Below are 25,325 nucleotides of genomic sequence, written 5' to 3'. Positions count from 1 at the left end.
AAAAAAATAATAAAGTGGTACTATACACACACACACATAATATATATATTAAAATGCTCTTTAATAAAAAACATTCTAAATCAGCATAAACTGGTAGTAAAATACAAACCCCTATAATGAAACAACTTTTAAGAGTTACATTTTTGCCATTAGGTGGCACAGGCCCTGTATGGAAATCTGGGCTAAGCATATATGGTCTAAAAGAAGAGCTGTGTGCATTCTTACTTGAATCTTGGTGGTGTGTGTGTGTGTGTGTGTGTGTGTGGCAAACAAGCATGAAAAAATTACTGCACTTTGCCTTTGTGCCACAGTTTCCAGTAAGAAAGAATGGTCATTGCTGCGGTTGATCAACTTGTTCAGGGGGCTGCCTTTTGTATATGCCCACCTTTAGTTGTCTGCAGGCAGCTTGTAATGGAGAATGTGTAGTAATGAAGTCAACACTACTTTTACAAGGAAATATCTAGGTTTGCAAAGAATTTGGCATGTAAAGTGAATTTTGTTTCGGTCTGCTGAGAAATCTAAAAAAGGTAAACTATTTGTGTTCAGCTTTATCGACTAATGAGGATATTAATATTCTCATATTCTTTAATATCCTCGGTTGATGAGGTTAATGGTGGCTGGAGTGTCGCCTGCAAAGACAGATGCTCTGCTAAAAAACAATCAAATGCTGTGCATAGAGAAAGAATACAACCCTACCCAATTCTCAGAAGTGAATCTTAAAACCCATTCACTAGTTTATAAAGCTAGTAAAATACCATTTCTGTACTTGCCTTAAAATCCTTACTTTGGAGTCAATTAACCACTTAAGGATCAAGTCCATTTCAGACACATGTTTACAAGTTAAAAATCAGTATTTTTTTGCTAGAAAATTACCTAAAACCTCCCAACATTATATATATATATATATATATATATATTTTTTTTTTTTTTTTTTTTGGGGGGGGGGATTACATTTCACTGCATTTTTAAAAAAAATAAACAGTAAAGTTAGCCCATTTTTTTTTTGGTATATTGTGAAAGATGTCACGCCGAGTAACTAGATTGCCAACATTTTACAGTTTAAAAATGCGCACACCCGCAGAATGGCGGCAAACTACGGTCAATAAAAATCTCCATAGGCGACGCTTTAAAAAATTTAAATGGTTACCAGTTTAGAGTTACAGATTAGCCTTTTTTTTTTTTTTTTTTTATTCTTGCTTTCGCTCTGGCGATCGCGGCGATACCGCACATGTGTGGTTTGAACAGCGATTTCATTTGCAGGCGCGACTTCCATATACGCTTTCTTTCATGCGCGAGTTCATGGCAACGGTTACAATTTTTTTTTTTCAGCACCGGTTTAAAAAAAATAAAAAAATCTGATCATTTTGATTGCTGTCACAAGCAATGTAAACATCCCTTGTGACAGTAATAGGCAGTGACAGCTACTCTTTATGGAGGGATTGTGGGTCTAAAAGCCCCCAGACCCCTCCACTGCACTTCAATGTATTCAAAATGCTGAAAACTGCATTTTTGAGTACAGTCACTTTTTAAATTCGGCACCTTTAGCAGCCGAGTAACCCGGATAGGACGTCATGGACGCCGCCTCCGGGTTACGTCATCGCAGACCCGATCAAAGCCGGACTCCAACCAGAGCTGCGGAAGGCGGCGTCCCCTCCCGCTTGCTGGGGTAACGATCGAGTGGCTCCCAAGGCGCATCAGTTGTTAGCGCCTGAAAGCCGACCGCCGGCTCTAAAAAAATGGTACCAGGATGATGCCTCTAGCTGCAGGCATCACCCCGGTACAGCCACTTATTGCAGCCAACGTAGGGCTACATCGATTTGCGGTAAATGGTTAAAGGAACACTGTCTTAAAACCTCAGGTTATACTAATGCCCACAGGAGGATTGATCACAAGCAAACAAAAAAAACTACTACCAGTATGCCAGTTTTGTAGCAAAGCAGTAAACGGTAATCACAAACTAAGAGGAGTCCGTCATGGACTCCAAGAAAAAGATTTTACAGTTCAAAAATAATTTTGCATCCACTGAGGATACAGGAATTCTCTGAAACAGAATGAAATAAGCAGAAAACTGACCTTAGAAAGTATCAAAAGCCAAACACTGACCCAGCTGCAGGAAGGTGAGGATTCATGCTACAGAGAAACACCTGGAGTGGAAATTCTCACTAAAGTGAGGTATCATTTCAAAACTCAGGATACATTCAGAGCCTTGACCGGCTGAGTAACATCAGCCGATAGACTTAAAGTGGAGTTCCAGCCTTTTCTGTGTTTATTAAAAGTCAGCAGCTACAAAGTGTAGCTGTTGACTTTTAAAAAACACACACTCACCTGTCCCACGGTCCAGCAATGCGGCCGCCCAAAGCCTCAATCCTCGCCCTCTGGTCTCGGCGGCACCGGCATTACTGGTGTGGGCACCCGGCTATGACAGTTTGCGGCTTCACAGTTGGGTATGCACTGCGCATGCGCGAGTTGCGCTGCGCGTCTTGATTGGCCGGCAATCTTCTGGGACCTCTGACATGTCCCAGAAGATTGCAGGGAGGGAGGGGGAGAGGAGAAATTCAGTTCAAGGCGCCGCGGTGCTCCGAGCGGAAGTGGGAGCGGGTACCTGTCAAAACTAGGTACCCGCCCCCCCTCCCCAACAAAAAATGACATGCCAAATGTGGCATGTCAGGGAGTTAGGACTATTTAAAGCGGAAGTTTCACTTTTGGGTGGAACTCCACTTTAAGCCTGCTGTTGGCTGAAAACCCTTCACAGGAGTGCAGAACGAACTGCACTCCTGTGATCCATAGAAGTAGGGCCAAAAAAGCTTTGGCCAAATCCTCTGTATATACTACCAGGGCATCCAAGTGGACCTGAAGGTCTCTTATGAAAAGTAGCGGTAAGATCTATGTCCCTGATCTCAATGACCATAGTGGACCAAAGAGATTTAGTGGGTGGGCACGTTTGTTTCCACTGTAGCAGAATACCAGCCTTCGCTGAGTTCCAGGGCGGCAGGTTATTTAATGATGCCTGATACATCCTGCTAGAAGAGTCTTACTTTGGAGTGCTGCCAGAATATGTGAAACATGGTGCCCTTCTCCCTTCCATATCTCTGAAAGTCAATAGAGTCCTGAGGGGAAAAATATTGAAGGCTAATCGCAACCCTGTACCATCCAGTCAATCTTGTAGCTCGAGGACTTTTTCCCATCGAGTTGTAAGCTGGATCCTTACATCAACTTCCAGGTGCAGGTCCAGGTGCTCTGTATTTTGAGGAGCAAGGTGTCGTCTTTAGTAGCCAGCTTCAGCTGCTTTTAGCCAAAAGATTCTGTGCATGTGAATTGAGATTATAGCTACTGTGGAAATTAGTCACATGACATGTCACAGGGCAGCAGCCTCCAGACTATGGCCCTTGGGGCACAATTTCTCCCACTGACACCAACCATGGGGCCCGTTTCCTTCCACTGACCCCAAACCATAGGGGATCATTTCTTCCACTGACACCAATGATCGAGCATAATGCCTTCAATTGAGACCAATGATGAGGAACTATTCCTCCACTGACACAAAAATAAGGGCACAATTCCCCCCTTGACACCAACAATGGGGCAGAATTATTTTCAGTGACCCCAACGATTGGGCAGAATTCTTTTCATAGACACCAATGATGGGGCACTATTTCTCCGACACCAACAACTGGGCACTACTCCTTCCACTGGAATCAAAGATAAAGCACTATTCCTCCCACTGACAGCAAAGACCGCACACTGCTTACTCCCAGTGGCCAGTCTGCCCGCCCTGAAGTCTGAAGAACAGTAAACTGGTCCTTAGTTTAGAGACACCTGTTCTAGGGCATCTACATAGAAAATCAACTATGTGACAGAATGATACTGGAATACATGGTCATGTTGATTTTCGTCCCAGTCAAGTTAACTGCAGTATGATATACTGAAATTGCAGCAAGAGCTGTTGCTAGGCAGTGCCTGCAAAACTAAGATTTTAAGAGCATCTCAAACTTTCTATCTGCAGTATCGTTGAAAGAAGGATCATATGTTTGTTTAGGGCAGAGACAGTAGGATCAATTAGCAGGAATAGCACAGGGGTGGGGAGAGTGAAAACTTTTCAGAAGTGACCCAGGCATAACATTCTAACACATGAACATGGAATTTTATGCAGGGATTTGTAGTTCTCTTGTACCCAAAGGGGCCTCAAAATCCCCTTCATTCACTTCTGTGTCTGCACATTATGGAATCCAATTCTGATTGAGAAACGTGGCCTTTTTGGGTCCTGTATTTAGATGGCTATAATCTATCCAAGGAAATTGGACAAACTATCAGATGCAAGCCAGCTCTGGCTCTGGTGCAAGGGACACATTGTTACTCAGACCAAGTGTTGTGCGGGCCTTTGGCAGAGTGAATGATCGCCTGCAATTTTGCATCGACTCCCTTTCACCTAGTATTCGCCATAGCTACAAATGAGGGTATTCCCCTGTGGGGTACTCATAAATAGTATTTGGTAAGCCTGTCTGTAAGGAGACCCGTGGTAACCCAAGTGTAGACCAGCCTGCTGTTTGAAGCGCCCCAACACCTAATAAAAGCTCTTTGCAGAAGAGGCATTCAAGTATGTGACCAGTGGTGTGATGTAATACAGTGGGGAAAATTCTTATTTGATCATCTGCAGATTCTGTAAGTTTGCCCACATAAAAAGAAATGAAGGGTCTATAATTTTTTATCATAGGTGTATTTTAAATGATAGACACAGAATATCAACCAAAAAGCCAGAACAAACCGATACAAATATTCTAAATTGAGTTGCAGTTCAGAGAGTAAAATAAGTATTTGATCCCCTACCAACCAACAATAATTCTGGCTCCCACAGAACAATTACAGTATGTGCTCATGTGGTACACAGATTAGTCCTGTCAATTTAAGAAGATGCTCCTAATGACAACTCATGTGTAATAAGGACACCTCTCCACAGAACCTCTTTCTTCCATTCAAACCTCACCATTATGGGCAAGAGCAAGACCAAAAGAGCTGTCAAAGGACGTCAGGGACAAGATTGTAGACCTGCACAAGGCTGGAGTGGGCTACAAGACCATCAGCAAGATGCTAGGTGAGAAGAAGAGAACTGTTGGGAGCAATTATTCGCAAATGGAAGAAATACAATAAAAAAAAAAAACAAAAAAAACACAAACCCATCAATCACCCTTGGTATGGAGCTCCATGCAAGATTTCTCCTCATGGGGTAAGGATGATCATGAGTAAAGTGAGGGATCAGCCCAGAACTACAGGGAGGAGCTTGTGAATGATCTCAAGGCAGTCGGGACCACAGTCACCATACAAACCATCGGTAAAACAATACACCGTCATGGACTGAAATCCTGCAGCGCCCGCAAGATTCCCCCCCACCCCCTCAAGAAGACACAAGTACAAGCCTGTCTAAATGATTCAGAGAAGGATTGGGAAAAAGTACTGTGGTACTTGAGCTCCTTGGCATTAACTCGATTCCCTGTGTTTGGAGGAAGAACATTTCCCCTACAGTTGGAAAACATTATGCTTTGGGGCTGTTTCTTTGCTAAAAATACAGACCAACTTTGCTGCATTGAGGGACAAATGGACAGGGCCATGTGTTGTAAAATCTTGGATGAAAACCTTCTTCCCTCAGCCAGAACACTGAAGATGGGTCGTGAATGGGTCTTCCAGTATGAAAAGGACCCAAAAAATACCAGCAAGACACCAAAGCAGGGGCTCAAGAAAAAGCACATTAAGGTCATGGAGTGGACCTTAATCCTATAGAAAATCTATGGGAGGGAGCTGAAACTTCGAGTTGCCAAGCAACAGCCAAGAAACCTTAGGGATTTAGAGAAGATCTGTAAAGAAGAGTGGACCAAAATCCCTCCTGAGATGTGTGCAAACCTGGTAACCAACTACAAAAAACGTCTTACCTCTGTGCTTGCCAACAAGGGTTTTTTCTACTAACTCATGTTTTGCTTGGGGATCAAATACTTATTTTACTCGCTGTACTGCAACTCAATTTAGAACATCTGTATTGTGTGCTTTTTCTGGATTTTTGGTTAATATTCTGTTTCGATCTTTTAAAATACACCTATGATAAAAATGATAGACCCTTAATTTCTTTGTAAGTGGGCAAACCTACAAAATGTGCAGGGGACCAAATAATTTCTCTTTCGTTCATTGACGGACACAGCTCCAGAATCATCTTGACCATTGAGTTATGCTGCCCCTTACAGGAGAAGGACACTAGGCAGGAAAAAAACAAAACAAAAAAAAAAAACTTTACCACACCTATGGGGCAGTTCCAAGAGATATATGCCCACTTCCTGCTATAGGCACTAGTTTTTTTTCTGCCTAGTCAGGAGTAAGAACCTAGTTCCTTGTTGGGATCTCCGGTCTTAGCATTTTTTTTCCTCTCATTTTCTGTTCCCGTGAGAACTACAAATCAACTGTTGGACTGGGCGATGCACTGGACATTCTATATCCTTACAGACTCCCCAGTACCGCCAGCGAGCGTGAACAATCTCAGCTCCGCTCTAGGTCGGCCGCGACATAGCCCCACTGGACAGGGGCTAGTCGGCAAGTTAAACATCTTGCAAGGACGCACAGGCCTAGTCACGGCCTGAGTCGGGGCATATCTCTGGCCCGCAGCACCCCTATTCCAAGATGGTGCAGTGGTCTGCCTGGAGTAGTGCCCACCCGGTTCCATGGTGTGATAAGTATTGTCCCCCCTCTCCCTTGGTAGTCTTCCGGGGTGGATGCCTCCCTGGGATGGTCGGACCCCAGGGGTTCCCCTCCATCCCCTGTGGGCATCCACCTCCCCCCCCCCCCCCCGGGAGGTTAGGTCCACTGGGGCTTGCGTCCTGGCTGCTGGGCAACCTCAAAAACTTAGGCTGCCGCCTGTGGCCTACTGGGCCACGGAGCCGCTGTGGGCACCACCGTTGGGGGTGGGCCTCAATGAGTTTAGCTGAAGCCCCCCCAACTCTCTCCCTGGGCATATCCCGGACTGTGAATCCGGGCAAATGTGGTTTGGCCTCCACTGAAATTTAGGCTTCTGCCTGCGACCTGCTGGGCCATATGGTCAGCCTTGCGCCTCCCTTGAACCGGGGTGGGGGGGGGGGGGGGGGTGGCGCTTCGTTTTTAGGGACAGTGTAACACCCATTACAGGGCGAGGGTACTTTGCCTGGATATCTGCGTCACGGCGAGCCCCCCCTCAAGGGGCTAAGTCCTATTATGTCCTCTATGGACTTTTTTTGCAGAGTCTAATAGGTGGTCCTTTTGTTGACCTTTGCCCGGCGTCTCCTTGCGAGACTAAGGTCAGTGGCCTCCCCTTCTTGTTAGGTTTTCAGGGTGAGCTTCGTATATAGCGACCCTACTGGGTCTGCATTCACAGACTTCGAGTGCCCTGATAGTGAGAGCAATTCCTCTATTACCGCATATGTGCATGAATAGGCGCTGGTGGATGCGGGAAACTTTAAACATGGGGGATGCAGCTGCGTCAGAGGCGCCGGTCCCCTTGGTGCCTGCAGATCCTCTAAAGCAGCAAAGATTTTCCCGCCTGTGATAAAATTGTCAGTGGAGTTGTCCTAAACGCTATATGGCCTAAGCGTGTCAATAGACAGTATCCCTTGAGTTGTCTCTGTTGAATAATTGAGCAGTTCCATCCGTGGTGGACTCTCAGGTCTCCAGGCTAAATAAATCCAACCTTTTTCCAGTGGCGGAGTCTCTGTTTTTTAAATGATCCTTTTGACAGGAGAGTCGAGCCTTTGGTCCACCACGTGTACTGTGGCCGGTTCGGTCCTTAGGGCAGGGTTCACCATAGCATTGGTGTCCCAGACTTTAATGGAGCAGGCAAAGCTTTTGCGCCAGGATCTGGAAGGGGGGACGACGACAGCTTCTCCCTGCCTTTGCGGAGCTAGCGGACCAGTTGGTCCAGGGGTTGCAGTTTGTTAGCTGTCTCTCTGGATGGGGCTCCCTTAGTCTCTAGGCTGTCCGTGACAGCAGTAGTTCTTCGGCGCAGGATATGGCTGAAATGCTGGTCTGCGGACCAGACTTCCAGGAATACCTTATCTGATCTTCCCTTTGTGGGGGATCACCTGTTCGGATCCTCCCTGGATGATATTGTTAAGCAGGATTTCAAGACAAGGGATCCAAGTCTGTAAGGACCTTCTCCGGAGCTTCCAATAGGACCTGGTCTGGTAAGCTGAGAGCGGGTCCTTCCGGATCCCTGATTCAAGACAAGTGGGTCCTCAAGCTTATTCGGTCCAGCTACAAGATCAATTTTTGGGCTTATCCTCCAGAAAGGTTCTTTCCTTCCTACCTGCGTTTATCCCCAGATCGCCTGCGAGGTCTCTTCAAGACTTGCTATTTCAAGGGGTGATTGTCCTGGTCTCAGAATCTGAACCTTTTTTCATGGGTTTAATGCAAACATGTTTACAGGTCCCAGGAAGGAAAGCAAGGTAAGTTCAAAATTGATATAATGAAGAAAACACCCTTCACAACAGTTGGCCAGATCAAGAAAACTCTCCAGGAGGTAGGTGTATGTGTGTCAAAGTCAACAATCAAGAGAAGACTTCACCAGAGTAAATACAGAGGGTTCACCACAAGATGTAAACCATTGGTGAGCCTCAAAAACAGGAAGGCCAGATTAGAGTTTGCCAAACATCATCTAAAAAAGCCTTCACAGTTCTGGAACAACATCCTATGGACAGATGAGACCAAGATCAACTTGTACCAGAGTGATGGGAAGAGAAGAGTATGGAGAAGGAAAGGAACTGCTCATGATCCAAAGCATACCATCTCATCAGTGAAGCACGTTGGTGGTAGTGTCATGGCGTGGGCATGTATGGCTGCCAATGGAACTGGTTCTCTTGTATTTATTGATGATGTGACTGCTGACAAATGTAATAGGATGAATTCTGTCGGCAATATTATCTGCTCATATTCAGCCAAATGCTTCAGAACTCATTGGACGGCCCTTCACAGTGCAGATGGACAATGATCTGAAGTACACTGCGAAAGCAACCAAAGAGTTTAAGGAAAAGAAGTGAAATGTTATGCAATGGCCAAGTCAATCACCTGACCTGAATCCGATTGAGCATGCATTTCACTTGCTGAAGACAAAACTAAAAGGAAAATGCCCCAAGAACAAGCAGGAACTCAAGACAGTTGCAGTAGAGGCCTGGCAGAGCATCACCAAGGATGAAACCCAGCGTCTGGTGATGTCTATGCGTTCCAGACTTCAGGCTGTAATTGACTGAAAAGGATTTGCAACCAAGTATTAAAAAGTGAAAGTTTGATTTATGATTGTTAATCTGTCCCATTACTTTTGGTCCCTTAAAAAGTGGGAGGCACATATACAAACGGTTTTAATTCCTACACCCTTCACCTAATTTTAATGTAAATACCCTCAAATTAAAGCTGAAAGTCTGCAGTTAAAGCACATCTTGTTTGTTACATTTCAAATCCATTGTGGTGGTGTATAGAGATAAAAAGATTAGAATTGTGTCGATGTCACAATATTTATGGACCTGACTGTATGTCAGTCATCTCTGTGCCTCCTCCGCTTGCTGTGGGCGAGGTCGCCTCCGCTTTTCACAAAGTGTTGGCTCCAGTGTTGGCATTGTTGCGCCAGTGGGGGTTTGTGGTACTGGAGCACCTGGATGATCATCTTGTGAGCAGAGTCTCCGACTGCTCTGACAGACAACCGAGAGATTGGTTGGAAATAAATTTCCAGGTATAAGCTCTGGTTCCTTCCACCAAGTTGGACTATCTGGGTCTGCTCTAGACTCGGCCTCAGCCAGGGAGTTTCTCCCATGGGACAAGCTTCAAAATCTGCAGGATGAATTTGGCTCCTATTGTCCAGCAGTCGGTCATCTTTCAGGACTAGCATGCAGGTGCTGGGTCTGATGGTGTCTACCTTCAAGGTGGTTCAGTTTGCAAAGTTCCTCACGAGATATTTGCAAAGAGATTCTTGCCATGTGGGGCAAGAATCCAGTCTCTAGACAATTTGATCCTGTTGAGCCGGGGGTTTGAGAGGGTCTCTGATTTGGTGGCTTCGCTCTCAAGTGCTTGGACAGGGAAAATATTCCTTCCCCTGAACTGGACGGTGATCACCATGGATACCAGCCTGAGTGGGGTGGCGTTTTTGGCACAGATTGTGTGAGGGGGTCTGGACTCTGGAAGAATCCAGACTACTGATCGATATACTGGACATTTCCTATGGAGGTGTTTCATCAGTTGTGTCTCCGGTGGGGAACTCCCGAGGCGGTCCTGCTGGTCTCTCATCTCAACAGGAAGGTGTTTAATTTGTGGCACGGTCTCGGGATCCTCGGGCTGATGCCACAGACGCACTGGTGGCTTCTTTGAGCCCAGTATCTTCTGCAATACGTCTTTCCTCTTCTAGAACTCCTGCCAAGATTCCTGCGTAGGTTCGAGGCAGAAGGGATTATGGCCAGCTTAGTGGCTCCAGACTGGCCTCGTTGGTCTTGGTACGCAGATCTGATACGGTTGGTCGCCGATGCTCCTTTGAGACTTCCTCTTAAAGGAGATCTATTGGCCCAAGGGCCAATCTTCATCTTACAGTCGCTGGCTTAACAGCTTGGCTTTTGGAAGCCGGGTGCTTAAGGATAGAGGGTTGTCTGAATCTGTGATTCCCATGCTGCTGCAGGCTAGTAAATCATCTTCTAGGAAGATTTATTATCGCGTTCGAGGAGCGTATTTTGAATCTCTTGGGCTCACCCCGCACCTTTTCGGTGACTCAGAGATAGGCTTTCCTCCAACAAGGTGTTGAGCAGCGTCTGGCCTCTTGTACCATCAAGGGCCAGGTTCGGCCTTGGCGGTTTTCTTTCAACATCCTTTGGCTACGCATTGTTTGGTTCGCACCTTTGTTCAGGGGGTCCGCCACTTGGCTCCCCCATTGCAGTCACCATTGCCCTCATGGGATCTCAACTTGATGCGATCGGTTCTTCAGTAACCGCCGTTGAAAAATATTTGTGAGATTCCTCTGCTTACATTGTCCCAAAAGAGAGCCTTCTTGGTGGCTTTTACTCCTGCACGTAGGGTGTCGGAGCTGAAAGCTGTGTCTTATCATTCACCTTACTTGGTGGTTCACAGGGATGAAGTGGTGCTTCGTCCTTGTTGGTCGTTTCTTCCTAAGGTTTCTGGTTTCCATCTGAATGAAGAAATGGTGTTGCCTTCCCTGTGTCCTAAGCCTAGGCATCCTAAGGAGATTGCCTTGCATTCTCTGGCTGTGGTTCAGGCCTTCAGGGCATACCTGGCAGCTACAGAGTCGATAAGGAAATTAGACTCGCTATTTGTCCTTATCGATAGACCTTGCAAGGGTTTGGCCGCGTTTTTCGCGGCCATTTCCAGATGGATCAGACAGACGGTGGTGCAGGTCTATTCAATCAAGGTTCTGCTTTCCCTGTTCAGGCGCATTCTATGCAAGCTTGCCACTGATCTTCTGTGCATACTTTCACAAAATGTTTTCAAAGGGGATGTGCTGGCATCTGCAGATTCTGCTTTGGCCGCAAGGTTTTACTGGCTGCTATTTGAGAGGACCAGTCCTCTGAGGGAGTATGTTTCAGGTGAGCTCCAGTTGTTACCTGGTTGGCTAGGTTTAGCCTTTGGGAATTTATTTCTACTGAGTTTTTTCCCACCTCTCATGTTTTGACACTGCGTTGGGACATCCCAATGGTCAAGATGATTCTTGAGCGGTGTCCGTTAACGAAAGAGAAAATTGGATTTTTGTCTTACCGTAAAATACTTTTCTCTGATATTCATTGACGGACAAAGCACCCACCCCTCTTGAATTGGGTTATATTTCTTCTGACACTGCTTGCAACAAAACTGAGTGCCTATAGCAGGAAGTGGTAGTATATCCCCTGGGACAGCCAAATAGGCGTGGCAAAGCTTTTTCCTGCCTAGTGTCCTACTCCTGTAGGGGGCAGCCTAACCCAATCGTCAAGATTCTGGAGCTGTGTCCATAAATGATCAGAGAAAGATTTTACGGCAAGACAAAAATCCAATTTTTTCCCCACTTCACCCGATCATTTAAATGAGAATAAGCGATGAGTAGTTCAATTTTAGCACCAAATTTGAAAAGTTTGCACAGTGAAGTAAATAGATTCCAAACATTGTCCTGCTTTAAAGTAATGGTCAGAGACACAGGGTGATCTAGCTTGAAAGGTCCACAGCGCTAGACTGTATACAAGTTCCAGGCTTTGCCTGTCTTGGTTGGCATTTCCTAGGGATACCCCATGAAGGGGTCTTCAGGAACTGGGTTCCATAGTGATGGATAATGGCCCTGGACAGCACTCTTTTGCTAACTCAACATGTCTCACCAAATGCCAAGGTGAGAGCCCAAGTAGGATCCAATGTCCGAAGCACAATTAACAGGCCGTCTCCATAGTGTGGTATCCGGGTACATCTTCCAAATTTTACAGAGGTTGCTTGAACTTGATACAGTGCTTCTGTGTTGGCATTTGAAGACAGTGAGGAATTGATTAAATAATCAAAGATACAAGAAGAATAATAAAATTAGTTGAGCTAAGGGTGCTTTTCTCATAGAAAGTTGAAGAGGTCCATCGGACACTAGAACAAAACTGAGGACTGAGTGGGGTAGGATTATAGGCGAGAGGGCTCAGGGGGGCATGTCTTCTAAAGCTTTGCTGGTGTCCAATCACATGAAGAAACATGTCTATATCCAGGGTGTATGAATATTTTGGTTGTCTTAAGATTTTAACAGTTTAGGTTACCTTTTACAAAATAAGTTGTACATCAAAACTGACTGGATCAATAGACATTTTACTGCTTTTGTGACAGTGGTTTCACATATTACATTGAACACTATGTGCCTATGGCCATCATTTTCAAGTACAGGCCAACAACTAATTTTTTTTCCATAATTTAAGCCAACTTTTCTTACTTTTTCGGGGGTTTTATAAAGTCGGCATTAATAAAAAAAAAAAAAAAAAGCAACCCCAAAAACTTACTTTATTGAGGTTTTAGATGATATTTTTCTTTCTTCTTTTGGAGAGGAGACTAGCACAGATGGTTTCTTTTTGCTTTGCAAACTGTTGTCATTGGTGGCAGGATGATTGTCACTCTTATTGCTGCTGTTGCTGCTTTCATCACTGCAGCTAGAGATCCTCATGTTATCACTGTCTCCGCTTTCACTGGTACTACTACTTTTGGACTCTCCATTTAGCTTTTCTTGCTGCCCATAGGAAATGGGAAGCTGGTCTTCAAATATAATCTGCACATTTTCAGCAATTTTGTTCTTTCTGCTTTTCCGCTTCGTGCTGGCTGGGGTAATGTTATTGTTTCTTTTTCCATGTGAGCTCGCCAGAGTGGTCCATGTAGCAGATATGCCAATAGTGGTAGTGGTGGTTGCACTAGGTGGTTCTGTAACAACTGGGAGCTCATCTAGATAAATAAATAAAATGTTAGTAAATTTCAAAGTAAATGAGATTCACGGCTATAAATCTAGGTTTATAGAAAGCAGATGAACTAACAATTTCTGTTGCTTTTAAAATGTATGCACATGGTAAACATAAGAACATAAACGTAAGTATACATTTAAAAATAAAACCAAATCGTAAAGGCTTTGAATAACCTTATGCAAGCTATAGGGTCTAAATATTGGACACCTGTGTACACCACCTTCTTCGACCTTTTTTTTTTTTTTGCATATATAAATGAGTGTTTAATTGTTTTTGTTGATCAAGGGTATGTGAAATATAGGTAGGCCAAATTGTGTGGAAATATACTGCATTTGAAAAACAGATGTATATGGACTTTGAGGTTGGGGAAAAAAAAAGGATGCATTTGAAGCCTGGCAGGCTTGTTTTAGCTCAGGAGGCATGCAATTTTTTTTGTTTTAATACGACAGCATTGTTCTGTGAAAAACATATTTTTGTTGCTTTTTCTACAATGCCAGTTAGTTTGATCTTTTTAAACAGAGAATACAGTTGAAGAGGTTCCTGAAAGGGATGTATGAGGAAATGGCTTACAAATTTCACTTTATTAAAAAAGCCTCTGTTTTACAACCTAATAATGCAAATTGCATATTAAGCACAAGAAATAGCTCAAACACTTGTTATTGGAAAGAATATTACAAGGTCTCACATGGTACCCAATACCTGTTCTAGTGACATCTATAAAGACATAAATCACAGTTACCTTCAACCTTCAGCTTTTCTCTCTCAAGAGCAGCTTGAAGCTCAAAGTTTTCTTTGTTTTTAGCTTCAATTTCCTCTAGTTTTCTCCTCTGCTCCTCTTTCTTCTTTCGCCGCTTTTCCTTCCTTTTTTCTCGCTTTGCAGCCAGCGCTAACCTTCTGCTTTCTTCTCGTAGCTAAAAAGAAGATTCAGAAAGTTAGTTCAATAATTTAAAAGTACTGATTTGCCAATAGCTCATGTATTTCACATTCATTACCTTTTCTAAATCAAGCTCTTCCAAGAGGATGCTAGCATTCTTGTTAGCCTCTGCTGCCTGCCTGTCTTTGGCTTGTACAATGGATTCCATACAGAGATGGCACTTCTTTAACATTTCCTGAAATTTAAAATAGGTTCAAACTACAAATACAAACTACTAGACTAAAATGCAACCATTCTATTAATACAACTTATTACCGGAATATTTGAAATCCACAGAAAAGTTTCTAAGCACACACTTCAGTAAAATAATTGCATAATGCTGAATGACTGAATTTGTTTCACCATTTCTCTGATTTACACATGGCAAAATGGACAATTAGTAGCAACTTTTACAGGAAAGCTCCAGGGAACAGTAGAGTGTGTAATTTTGACCTACCTGTAAGTTCTTAGGAGAACAGTATGGGACACAGGGCAAATAGTCATAAGAATGAAAGAAAGAAAAGGCGCTCAGGTGTAGTAGTTAAGCCGGGTGCAGGTCAGATCAGTCATCCGAAATAGTAGAAATCCAAAAGTGTGACCGCACACACAGCAATTAGTTGAAATCAATAAATTCCTTTATTCCTCGTAGGTGAATTCATACAGACAGTGCAAAGACAGACATGTCAGGTTGACGCATTTCACGATACAGATGATCTCTTACTCATAACCACACAATAAGACATCGGCAGTGGGCTAGCATTTGTAGATAAACAAACAGGTGATAATGGAGTGGTGTAATCAAGCACACCTAGAACCAATTATTTACATGATGCACAAGTGCAAGCCGAAAAAACCTTTAGTCTTATATTGAAGACAAATAGTCACAAAAAAGACCTCATAAGAGGAAACAACCACATAACTAAATACAAATTGTTAATAAAAACATGTAGTGTAAAGACATATGCATAACTATCTAACAAGAAAGTTACAAAGTTGCAATATAAAAATCCTTCTTGATTTCTAGTTACAATAAAGAGAAAAAAGAAAAGTAAAATAGAAGAAAATAACACCGATAAATCACCTAGACATACATGTGTCGATTTCATAACTACATAAGCAATAATATAATAAATAAACTTAAAATAAGATAGGAATGAATGTGACAATAATACATCACATATCTAAATGTATGTATAGGTAACCTAGAAGATGCACAGGGTAACACACGTGATCTAAACATATATGTCAAAATAAATGTCAAGATAAAAAGATAAAAAATTGTACGATCAAACATGTGTGCATCAAAAGGTTTTGTTACAATCATAAATATAATTGAAAAAATATAAGAATGTGAACATAAAATAAAATGTACAAAAATGACTAATGAAAAAAGATGTGAATGTGTGTGATGAAATAATGTATATGTAAAAGTGTATATTATATATATATATATATATATATATATATATATACATACACACACACACACACATACATATATACACACACACACACACACACACACACACATAAATATAGGTAAATAACTCCCAAAATGGGTTAGTGTCATAACTGTGGCAAATGACAACATATAAATAATCAAATGTTTTTGCCAGATTATGTGAGAAACTTTTTTGAAAGAACTAGAAAAAGAAATATTATAAGACTAAAACTAGTAAGAATTTGAGATAAATTGTCCGAATGGAGCTATAGGAAGAATTTAGTGTATATAATTATATATGTAAATTGTCACATTATTCATACCCATATAGTATAAATTTGCATCTTGATTGAAAAAAATTGTCAATCTTCAAAAATTACTTCAAAATTATATGAACTCTTGGAGAGATACATAATGGTCATGTCAGATCGTTAAACATAAAATGAAATGTATATAATACATGTAATAATTATGACAAATGTAAATTCAAAAATAACATTAACAAATGAAGAGGAACCCCCACTAGAACACTGGCAACAACATTGCACTATTGTGTATATCAAATTTTATATTAAAGTGACATAGTGCAAGATTAATATGATGCAAATTATCCATGGCTCAGCATGTTGAAACCTCACCGGTGGCTTTCTTATGTAACGACACGAAGGAGACCGATATCAAAAAAGTTTAAAAAAAATGTATACAATACTCAATGCTTATGATAAATATTTGGATCCATAGATCGGGTACAGAAAGCTTACACCGGTTCTTGACAATCCAAGATGCAGAGAAACATGGATACTCGCAGAAGAAATATTATTTGTGAGTATATATTTATCCAGATATACCATAAGAAACCAAACACTTGTTCACCATGCAAAAACGAGAGACAAAGAGCTGAAAAATATAAATGCTAGTAAATCTACAATATGTTGTTACAACACGTCTCAACTGAGAGGAGTGTAACCATGGAAAGAGCGAGTCACTCATAAAAATGAGTGACATCCCACTCAAAGTTGAGACCATGTGGCATGCGTGTATGGAGTCTAAAGATCCAAAAGACCTCTTTCTTGCATAATAATCGAAAAATGTCACCTCCCCTGACAGGTTTAGTGATATAATAAAATAAAAGAAAGCTGCACTAAATGAAAATCCAAAACATGAAGTTTCGGATAAAGTCCCATAAACCATTGAGATATATATAAATTGATAAATTCTTTAAAAATATTTTCCAAATGCATCCAGATATTGACTCCACGGGAATAGATGTTTGGAATATATACTGCTTACCAGAAACAGCAGATAAGTTCGCCTGATAAAGGATGGTAGTGCTCCAAGCCAAACGCAAATCCTCAGAGTGACCCTCAAAGTGGAATTCCAAACCTCAGATGTTGCACCGAGCTCAACAAGCGTCAAATCACTCGCATATAAAAATATATAAATTTCATAGCGTGATACTGTATTTAACTTACACACTAGGAATAGACCCCTTATGTGAATGAATAATGAATGAGTGCTGAATTAGTAAGAAACCACTGCCGACATCTTGATCTGCTTACCAGATATAAAAAGTGATAGCATAACGAAATAAAGTGAAAGCCGCCACAAATTCCGTGCGACAAATTCAATCCGTGGATGTGACCGCCACCGACATACACTACTGCTTACCAGAAGAAATATCAAATATTGCAGATAACCATCCAGGACTCAGGATATGGCTGATAATGGTGCCCCTCACGCTCATAGAAAGGACCAATCCCAATCAGAAAAGAGGTATATCCAAGGTGTCCCACAAATATTGATTTAGGTCACGTGCAGAAAATGAAAAGCCCCATAGCGTAAAACCATTTAAATATTTATTGCCAAACAACAAAAGGTTACCAAACAAGCAAGTGGTAAGCGCTAAATTGAAGCCGCCGGCCGGTCAGCTCCAAACACCCGCCCTCACGTCTCGTAGGTGACGTCAGCACGCCGCGACCGACGTACGTTTCGTCAAAACTGACGTTCTCAAGGTACGATGATATGATCTATATATCATAGCTATAAAGGAACCATGTGACTATTTGTGCCCAAGCAAGTTAAATTCAAACAAAACTAATGGTACTAATAATAGAAATAAAAACATCAAACATTCAAAGAGACTAGCTCCTTCTACAACGTTGTCCCTTCCCTATAGTTTAGAATTTCACAAAGTCAAAACTATCATCCAAAAACATTTACCAGTTCTAAATTCTGACAAGATCTGTGCTAGTATTCTAAATGAGGGAGTTAACATCGTGGCTAAAAGAGCGGCCAATGTAGGTAACTCCCTATCACCCAGCCTTTACTCATCTAAACATCACTCTAAATCTCTAACTTGGCTCCACTGTAAAGGTAATTACACATGTGGCATGACAGACTACCTTACCTGTCCTCATATTATTCGGAGAGACGCATCTACTTCCTCCTCTTAACAAAACTTACCGTATAGACAAGTTTTTCAATTGTAATACTCAATATTTAGTATACCTTATAACACGTAAAGCCTGTTCTATACAGTACGTAGGTAGAACTACACGTAAACAAAAAGGAACGATTTAGGGAGCATCTTAGCGACATAAAAACTTTAAAATCTACCAATGTCGTCTGCCATTTCAATTTTCAACATGGTGGTGACACGTCCCTTGTACAGGTACAGGTCATAGATCATATCACTAAACCTGTCAGGGGAGGTGACATTTTTCGATTATTATGCAAGAAAGAGGTCTTTTGGATCTTTAGACTCCATAAACGCATGCCACGTGGTCTCAACTTTGAGTGGGATGTCACTCATTTTTATGAGTGACTCGCTCTTTCCATGGTTACACTCCTCTCAGTTGAGACGTGTTGTAACATATTGTAGATTAACTAGCATTTATATTTTTCAGCTCTTTGTCTCGTTTTTGCATGGTGAACAAGTGTTTGGTTTCTTATGGTTATCTGGATAAATATACTCACAAATAATATTTCTTCTGTGATTATCCATGTTTCTCTGCATCTTGGATTGTCAAGAACTGGAGTAAGCTTTCTGTACCCTATCTATAGATCTATGGATCCAACTATTTATCATAAGCATTGAGTATTATATAAATTTTTAACTTTTTTGATATCGGTCTCATTCGTGGGTTACATAAGAAAGCCACCGGTGATGTTTCAACATGCTGAGCCATGGATACTTTGCATCATATTAATCTTGCACTGTCACTTTAATATAAAATTTGATATACACAATAGTGCAATGTTGTTCGTTGTCAGTGTTCTAGTGGGGGTTCCTTTTTATGGAGCATTATTTGCCTCTTCATTTGTTAATGTTATTTTTGAATTTACATTTATTGTCATAATTATTACATGTATTATATACATACTTTTCATTTTATGTTTAACGATCTGACATGACAATTATGTATCTCTCCAAGAGTTCATATAATTTCGAAGTAATCTTTGTAGATTGAGAATTTTTTCAATGAAGATGCAAATTATACTATATGGGTATGAATAGTGTGACAATTTACGTATAGTATTATATACACTAAATTCTTCCTATAGCTCCATTTGGACAATTTATCTCAAATTCTAATTAGTTTTATTCTTATAATTTTTCTTTTTTCTACTTTTTTTTAAAAACGTTTCTCACATATTCTGGCAAAAACATTTAGGATTATTTATATGTTGTCATTTGCCACAGTTCTGACACTAACCCATTTTGGGAGTTATTTACCTATATTTATATGTATACATACACTTTTCCATATACATTATTTCATCACACACATTCACATCTTTTTTCATTAATAATTTTTGTACATTTTATTTTATGTTAATTCACATTCTTATATTTTTTCAATTCAATTATATTTATGATTGTAACAAAACCTTTTGATGCGCACACGTTTGATCGTACAATTTTTTATCGTTTTATCTTGACATATATGTTTAGATCACATGTGTTACCCTGTGCACCATCTAGGTTACCTATACATACATTTAGATATGTGATTTATTATTGTCACATTCATTCATCTTATTTTAAGTTTATTTATTATATTATTGCTTATGTAGTTATGAAATCGACACATGTATGTCTAGGTGATTTATCGGTGTTATTTTCTTCTTTACTTTTTTCTCTTGTTTTATAACTAGAAATCAAGAAGAATTTTTATATTGCAACTTTGTAACTTTCTTGTTAGATTGTTATGCATATGTCTTTACACTACGTTTTTATTAACGATTTGTATTTAGTTATGTGGTTGTTTCCTCTTATGAGGTCTTTTTTGTGACTATTTGTTTTCAATATAAGACTAAAGGTTTTTTCGGCTCGCACTTGTGCATCATTTAAATAATTGGTTCTAGGTGTGCTTGATTACACTCCTCCATTATCACCTGTTTGTTTATCTACAAATGCCAGCCGACTACGATGTCTTATTGTGTGGTTATGAGTAAGCGATCATCTGTATCGTGAAACGCGTCAACCTGACATGTCTGTCTTTGCACTGTCTGTATGAATTCACCTACGAGGAATAAAGGAATTTATTGATTTCAACTAATTGCTTTGTGTGCGGTCACACTTTTGGATTTCTGCAAATACCGTATTTATCGGCGTATAACACGCACTTTTTCCTCCTAAAAATGGAGGAAAAAGTAGCTGTGCGTGTTATACGCCGATACAAAAAAAAAATGTCTAGAAAGCAGCGCCGAGAGGTAGAAGGGGGCGGGCGGCGCAGAGGAGGAAGGAAGGATGCGCTGTTATCGGAAGTCCCGCCTCCTATGCCGACGTCAATCATAGGCGCCGGGACTTCCAATGAGAGCGCATCCTTCTCCTTGGTGCCGCCCGCCCCCTTCTACCTCTCGGCGTTGCTTTCTGGAGATTTTTAAAGTAATGTGTATAGTGGCGCTGGCGAAGGCTGCATGTATGGGCGCTGGCTGCATGTATGGGCGCTGGCTGCATGTATGGGCGCTGGCTGCATGTATGGGCGCTGGCTGCATGTATGGGCGCTGGCGATGGCGAGGCTGCATGTATGGGCACTGGCGGAGGCTGCATGTATGGGCACTGGCGAAGGCTGCATGTATGGGCACTGGCGAAGGCTGCATGTATGGGCACTGGCGAAGGCTGCATGTATGGGCACTGGCGCAGGCTGCATGTATGGGCACTGGCGCAGGCTGCATGTATGGGCACTGGCGCAGGCTGCATGTATGGGCACTGGCGAAGGCTGCATGTATGGGCACTGGCGATGGCGAGGCTGCAATTATGGGCACTGGTGAGGCTGCATGTATGGGCACTGGCAAGGCTGCATGTATGGGTACTGCAGTGACGAGGCTGCATGTATGGGCACTGCACTGGCGAGGCTGCATTTAAGGACACTGCGCTGGCGAGGCTGCATTTAAGGACACTGCGCTGGCGAGGCTGCATTTAAGGACACTGCGCTGGCGAGGCTGCATTTAAGGACACTGCGCTGGCGAGGCTGCATTTGTGGGCACCGGTAAGACTACATTTAATTTAAAAAAAAAATGTTCTGAGTTTAAAGCTGTTTATTTTAAATTTCAGCTTTGTTTCCTGAAATTTCTGTCCTAAAATTTAGGCACGTGTTATACGCCGATAAATACGGTAGTCATAACACATGAGTTATATGCAGGCTACATTCAGAAGATTGGATGCTGGCAAGAACTTTGCTGGGACAACTCCTAGTAAATACTAAACAACCTCCACTTATTGTGCGAGACTTCATTTTTTTTTTTTTTTTTTAAGCAGGCAATAAGCAGTAACCACCGGAACACAGGGTAGGGTCCTGTACTGTCCTCCAAGATCAGGAGAATTCAAAAGGTAGGTTAAAATTCTCTTTATCCTAGGAATTTTGACATACCTGTAAATTCTATATCTTGAAATGATATTTGTAGACAATGAATTATAGCTTGGTACCTTAAGGCAATTGACAAAGCTTTTGAACACCCCCTGAGCATAACCTTATAATCCTACCCCATTCCATAAGGTTTTTTTTTTAGAAGCAATGCAACATGTCTCAGGAACAGAGGGGAGAGTGGCCTGTGTCATGTACTGGACTCCATGAAATAGAATTTACATGAAAGAAAAAAAATCCCTTTCATCTTAAATTGTCTGTTTGGCAGACTTCAGTATGCTTAAGAGAAAAATAAATGGTGGGGGGTAGATGTCTGGGATGTCTATGACCCGGAGTAAAAGAAACTGCAACATATCCACTCATTATAAAGACTCATCATGAAGAAGGCTGTTTTGAGGTGGACTTGGGGTCCTTTCACATGGACGTTCCGCCTGGCAGACTCCGTTTTGCTCAGTGGGGGATCGATCGCTGAAACCCAGGAGGATCCAAACAGCCTCTCCCCAGTAAAAGGAAGATCAGTCAGGGCCTTCTTAGAAGCCTGGTCAACCGATCAGCATTTTAGCCATACCATGAGCCTAATGGCAATCCCCACTGCTGACGTCCTGGCCACCAACAAAGCTGAGTCCAGGGACGTATCACACATGAACACCAGGGCTTGGGTCAACTGGTCTATTAGTTCCAGTACCGTCGAGGGAAGCCGTGCCATTTCCAAGTTACTTTTCAGTAACTTGACCCATTCAGTAGCAGTCTCCGCTACTAAAACATTCACAAAGGTAGCCTTCAACATGTGACCTGCTACCACATGTAAATGGCAGGACAAAGATTCCACCCCTCTATCCACAGGATTCGGAAAGGTTGGAGACTCTTCCACCGGTACCAGAGTCGCTTTATTCAACTTGGCCACCGGTGAATCCACTTTTGGTGGTACAGTCCACCTATTGGTCACAGACTCCGCAAAAGAATAGTGGCATACAAAACGCTTAGGCACCACCAACATGTGCTTAAAGCGGAGTTCCGGCCACAGAATAGTTTTTTTTTTTTTTAAATACTTCCCAAACAGTGATCCACTTCCCTTCATACATCAGCTAATCCGGTGATATACAGTGTAATAGATTGCAATCATAAATTCTTACTTTATAAAATGTTTGCAGAGCGCCGCCAGCTTTGTCTGGGTTTCCCGAAGCCGCAGTATGGAAATGTCTGCCCTGCTTCCTTGTTGTAGAGGGAGAAGGCCGGTGAATGCAGCGTGAAATCTCGCCCATACTCAGTACTATGCGATCGGCATAGTATAGGGATGCCTATCATCGCGTTATTTCCTGTTTGCAATAACGCGATGAGAGGAGTGGCCGGCCGCCGTCATCACTGCCCATTGCATCCTGGGAGTGATGACTAAGAGCTCCCAGGACGCATTGCGGGACAGGAAGTGACGTGCGGGCCGCGGCCGAGGAGGGAGGAAGTAGAAGGAAAGGTGAGTATATTTTCTACAGAAACAAGGTAAGTAAAAAAAAAATAAAAATATGGGAATATCCAATACTGTTACAGGTGACAATAAGGAAGCGGATGCCACAAAATCTATTGTAACGATTTTGTGGCCGGAACTCCGCTTTAATTCGCCCCCATTGTTCATCCACAATAGTATGAAACAATTCTGGATAAGGGAAAACCTTGCCCGATTTACGGTATTGGCGGAAGCCAAGACACCTGCGTATCTGACGCTGTAGGTTCATCAGTCTATTTTAGGGTTTCCCGCACAGAAACTATCAGGGCTTCCACCAATGTGCATTCCCACGCAGCAGCTGATGAGGACAGGTCCTCTTCATCATCAGAATGTGAAGACACCGACCCCCTCAAGGTGGTCTGTGTCCGCGGCAACCATATCTGTCTCAGAGTCCGAAGACCCTGCCAATAGAGGTGAGGGTAGAGGGCGGTTGGCAGCACCAGAAATTACAAAATACACTTGACATCAGACATTGCAAAAAAAAAAAAAAAACTACAATTTCTGGCTGCGACTGTAAACCGGAGGGTCCCGCTGTCGCTTCCAGGGGTCTGCAGGTGAATTTGTATCCTGGGACTCCATTGCTCAAATAAAACTTTATGTGTAATGTCCCTTTAAGACCGCGAAAAACACTGTCCCACCACTATTACTGCAATTATAGCAGAACAGAAGAGGAAAAAACCCTAGAAATAACTTGTCTAATCCACCCGGCAAAGGGGCAGGAAGGACAAAAAAAAAACAAACAGGGTCTAGTTTTGCAAATAGAATCCTAAGCTGCTAAAGTAGACCCTAACAACATACAGGTAATGAAAGAATTTCCTTGGCATGTTTAGGAGCAGGATAGAAGGAAGGAAAGTGAGGTGGAAAGAAACTACTACCTTAGGTAGAAAAGGTCTTGGTTTCAAGACCACCTTGTCCAATACAAGAAAAGGCTCAGAAACATACTTAAATGTAATTGCCACTAGGAAGGCAATCTTTCAGGTAAAGTCTTATGAAGAAATCTCTAACTGGCTCAAATGGGAATCTCTGGATTACAGAAAGCACCAGTTTTAGATCCCAGGGTGACACAGAAAGGGTCAGACGCTGGTCAAGACCAAGGGCAAAAATACAGACCGACTCAGAAGTTTGTCCTTGCACTACATAAACCGGCCGAAATAGGGGACTTTTCATAAACAAATCAGGCTTGTTAGGAAGAGGCCAGGCCTTGTTCGCCAGTATATCAGTGTACCACGTCGTCCAGAGCCAATCAAGTGGGAGAAGGATCACAAACTTTTTACCACCATCTTGCACAGCAGTTGAGGGAGAATTTTTATCGGGGACGTGAGGGGAGGCTTAGATTAGCTAGAATAAGAGTACAAGGAATTGACAGAGCATCTACTGTGAAGAATAGAGGATCCCTTGTACTGGTTAAAAATCTTTGCAACTTGTTGCTGAATCTGGAGGCCAGGGTGTCCACATCTGGTTATCCCCATCACTGATCGAGATTCTGAAAGCTTGAAACCATTCCCCAGGTCTATGTGTTGAAAGCTTAGGAAGTCCATCTGCCCACTGCTCACAACAGGAATGTGGATAGCAGAAGAGACCTGGAATGTGAATTTCAGCCCAAAATATTCCAAATGTGTTTCTTTTAGGGTGGCTTGATATCTGGAGCTTTCTCGATGGTCACTGCCGTGGCATTGCTCGACTGCACCTTGACTTGGTGACCTTGCAGAAGGAGATCCAGTGTTAAAGAGACAATCTGATGGCTCTCAGCTGCAGAATGTTGACGGGAGTCTTGACTTCACTGAAGACCATGTCCGCTGGACAGTTAGGGTATTGTACATTTTCCCAAGAACTGGTAAAGCAGGCATCCCCTGTCACCACCCTTCATATTATGGGAAGGAGTGACTTTCCCCAACTCTAGGACAAAGTTGGAGATCCACCATGACAGGGAGAAACTTGTCTGTCTGGATACACATATAGGACAGTCCAGAGGGGAAGTTTGTTTATTCCACGATGCAATGATATTGAGTAAAGAGTGTCCTTATGTAAAAAAACTGGACAAAAAAGACAGCATCCACGGAAGGCCAATATTAGGTTTAGAGCACTTGTGCAGAAGCGAAATGAGGGGTGCCTTTTGGATCTGAATGTGGGTCTTTGAAGGGGTGATCTGTTCTAAAGGAAGATTCTG

At 42.3% G+C, this 25,325-nt stretch overlaps 1 protein-coding gene across 4 annotated transcripts in view; it reads right to left on the bottom strand.

Moving 5' to 3' along the window:
- Window positions 1–25,325, bottom strand: part of ANKRD17 (ankyrin repeat domain 17) — a 331,682-nt gene that overhangs the window by 83,950 nt on the left and 222,407 nt on the right. For all 4 annotated transcript variants that reach the window (XM_082265183.1, XM_082265182.1, XM_082265185.1 and 1 more), the window contains 3 exons: window positions 14,429–14,545; window positions 14,176–14,347; window positions 12,987–13,419 (listed from right to left, as the gene is read on the bottom strand). In XM_082265183.1, the coding sequence (XP_082121309.1) occupies window positions 12,987–13,419; window positions 14,176–14,347; window positions 14,429–14,545 (722 nt within the window). The remainder of the gene's footprint in view (window positions 1–12,986; window positions 13,420–14,175; window positions 14,348–14,428; window positions 14,546–25,325) is intronic.

The sequence above is a fragment of the Pelophylax lessonae genome (genome assembly GCF_965119305.1).
Source record: "Pelophylax lessonae genome assembly, chromosome: 1".
Lineage (NCBI taxonomy): Eukaryota > Metazoa > Chordata > Amphibia > Anura > Ranidae > Pelophylax > Pelophylax lessonae.
This window is presented reverse-complemented; position numbering and strand designations above follow the sequence as displayed.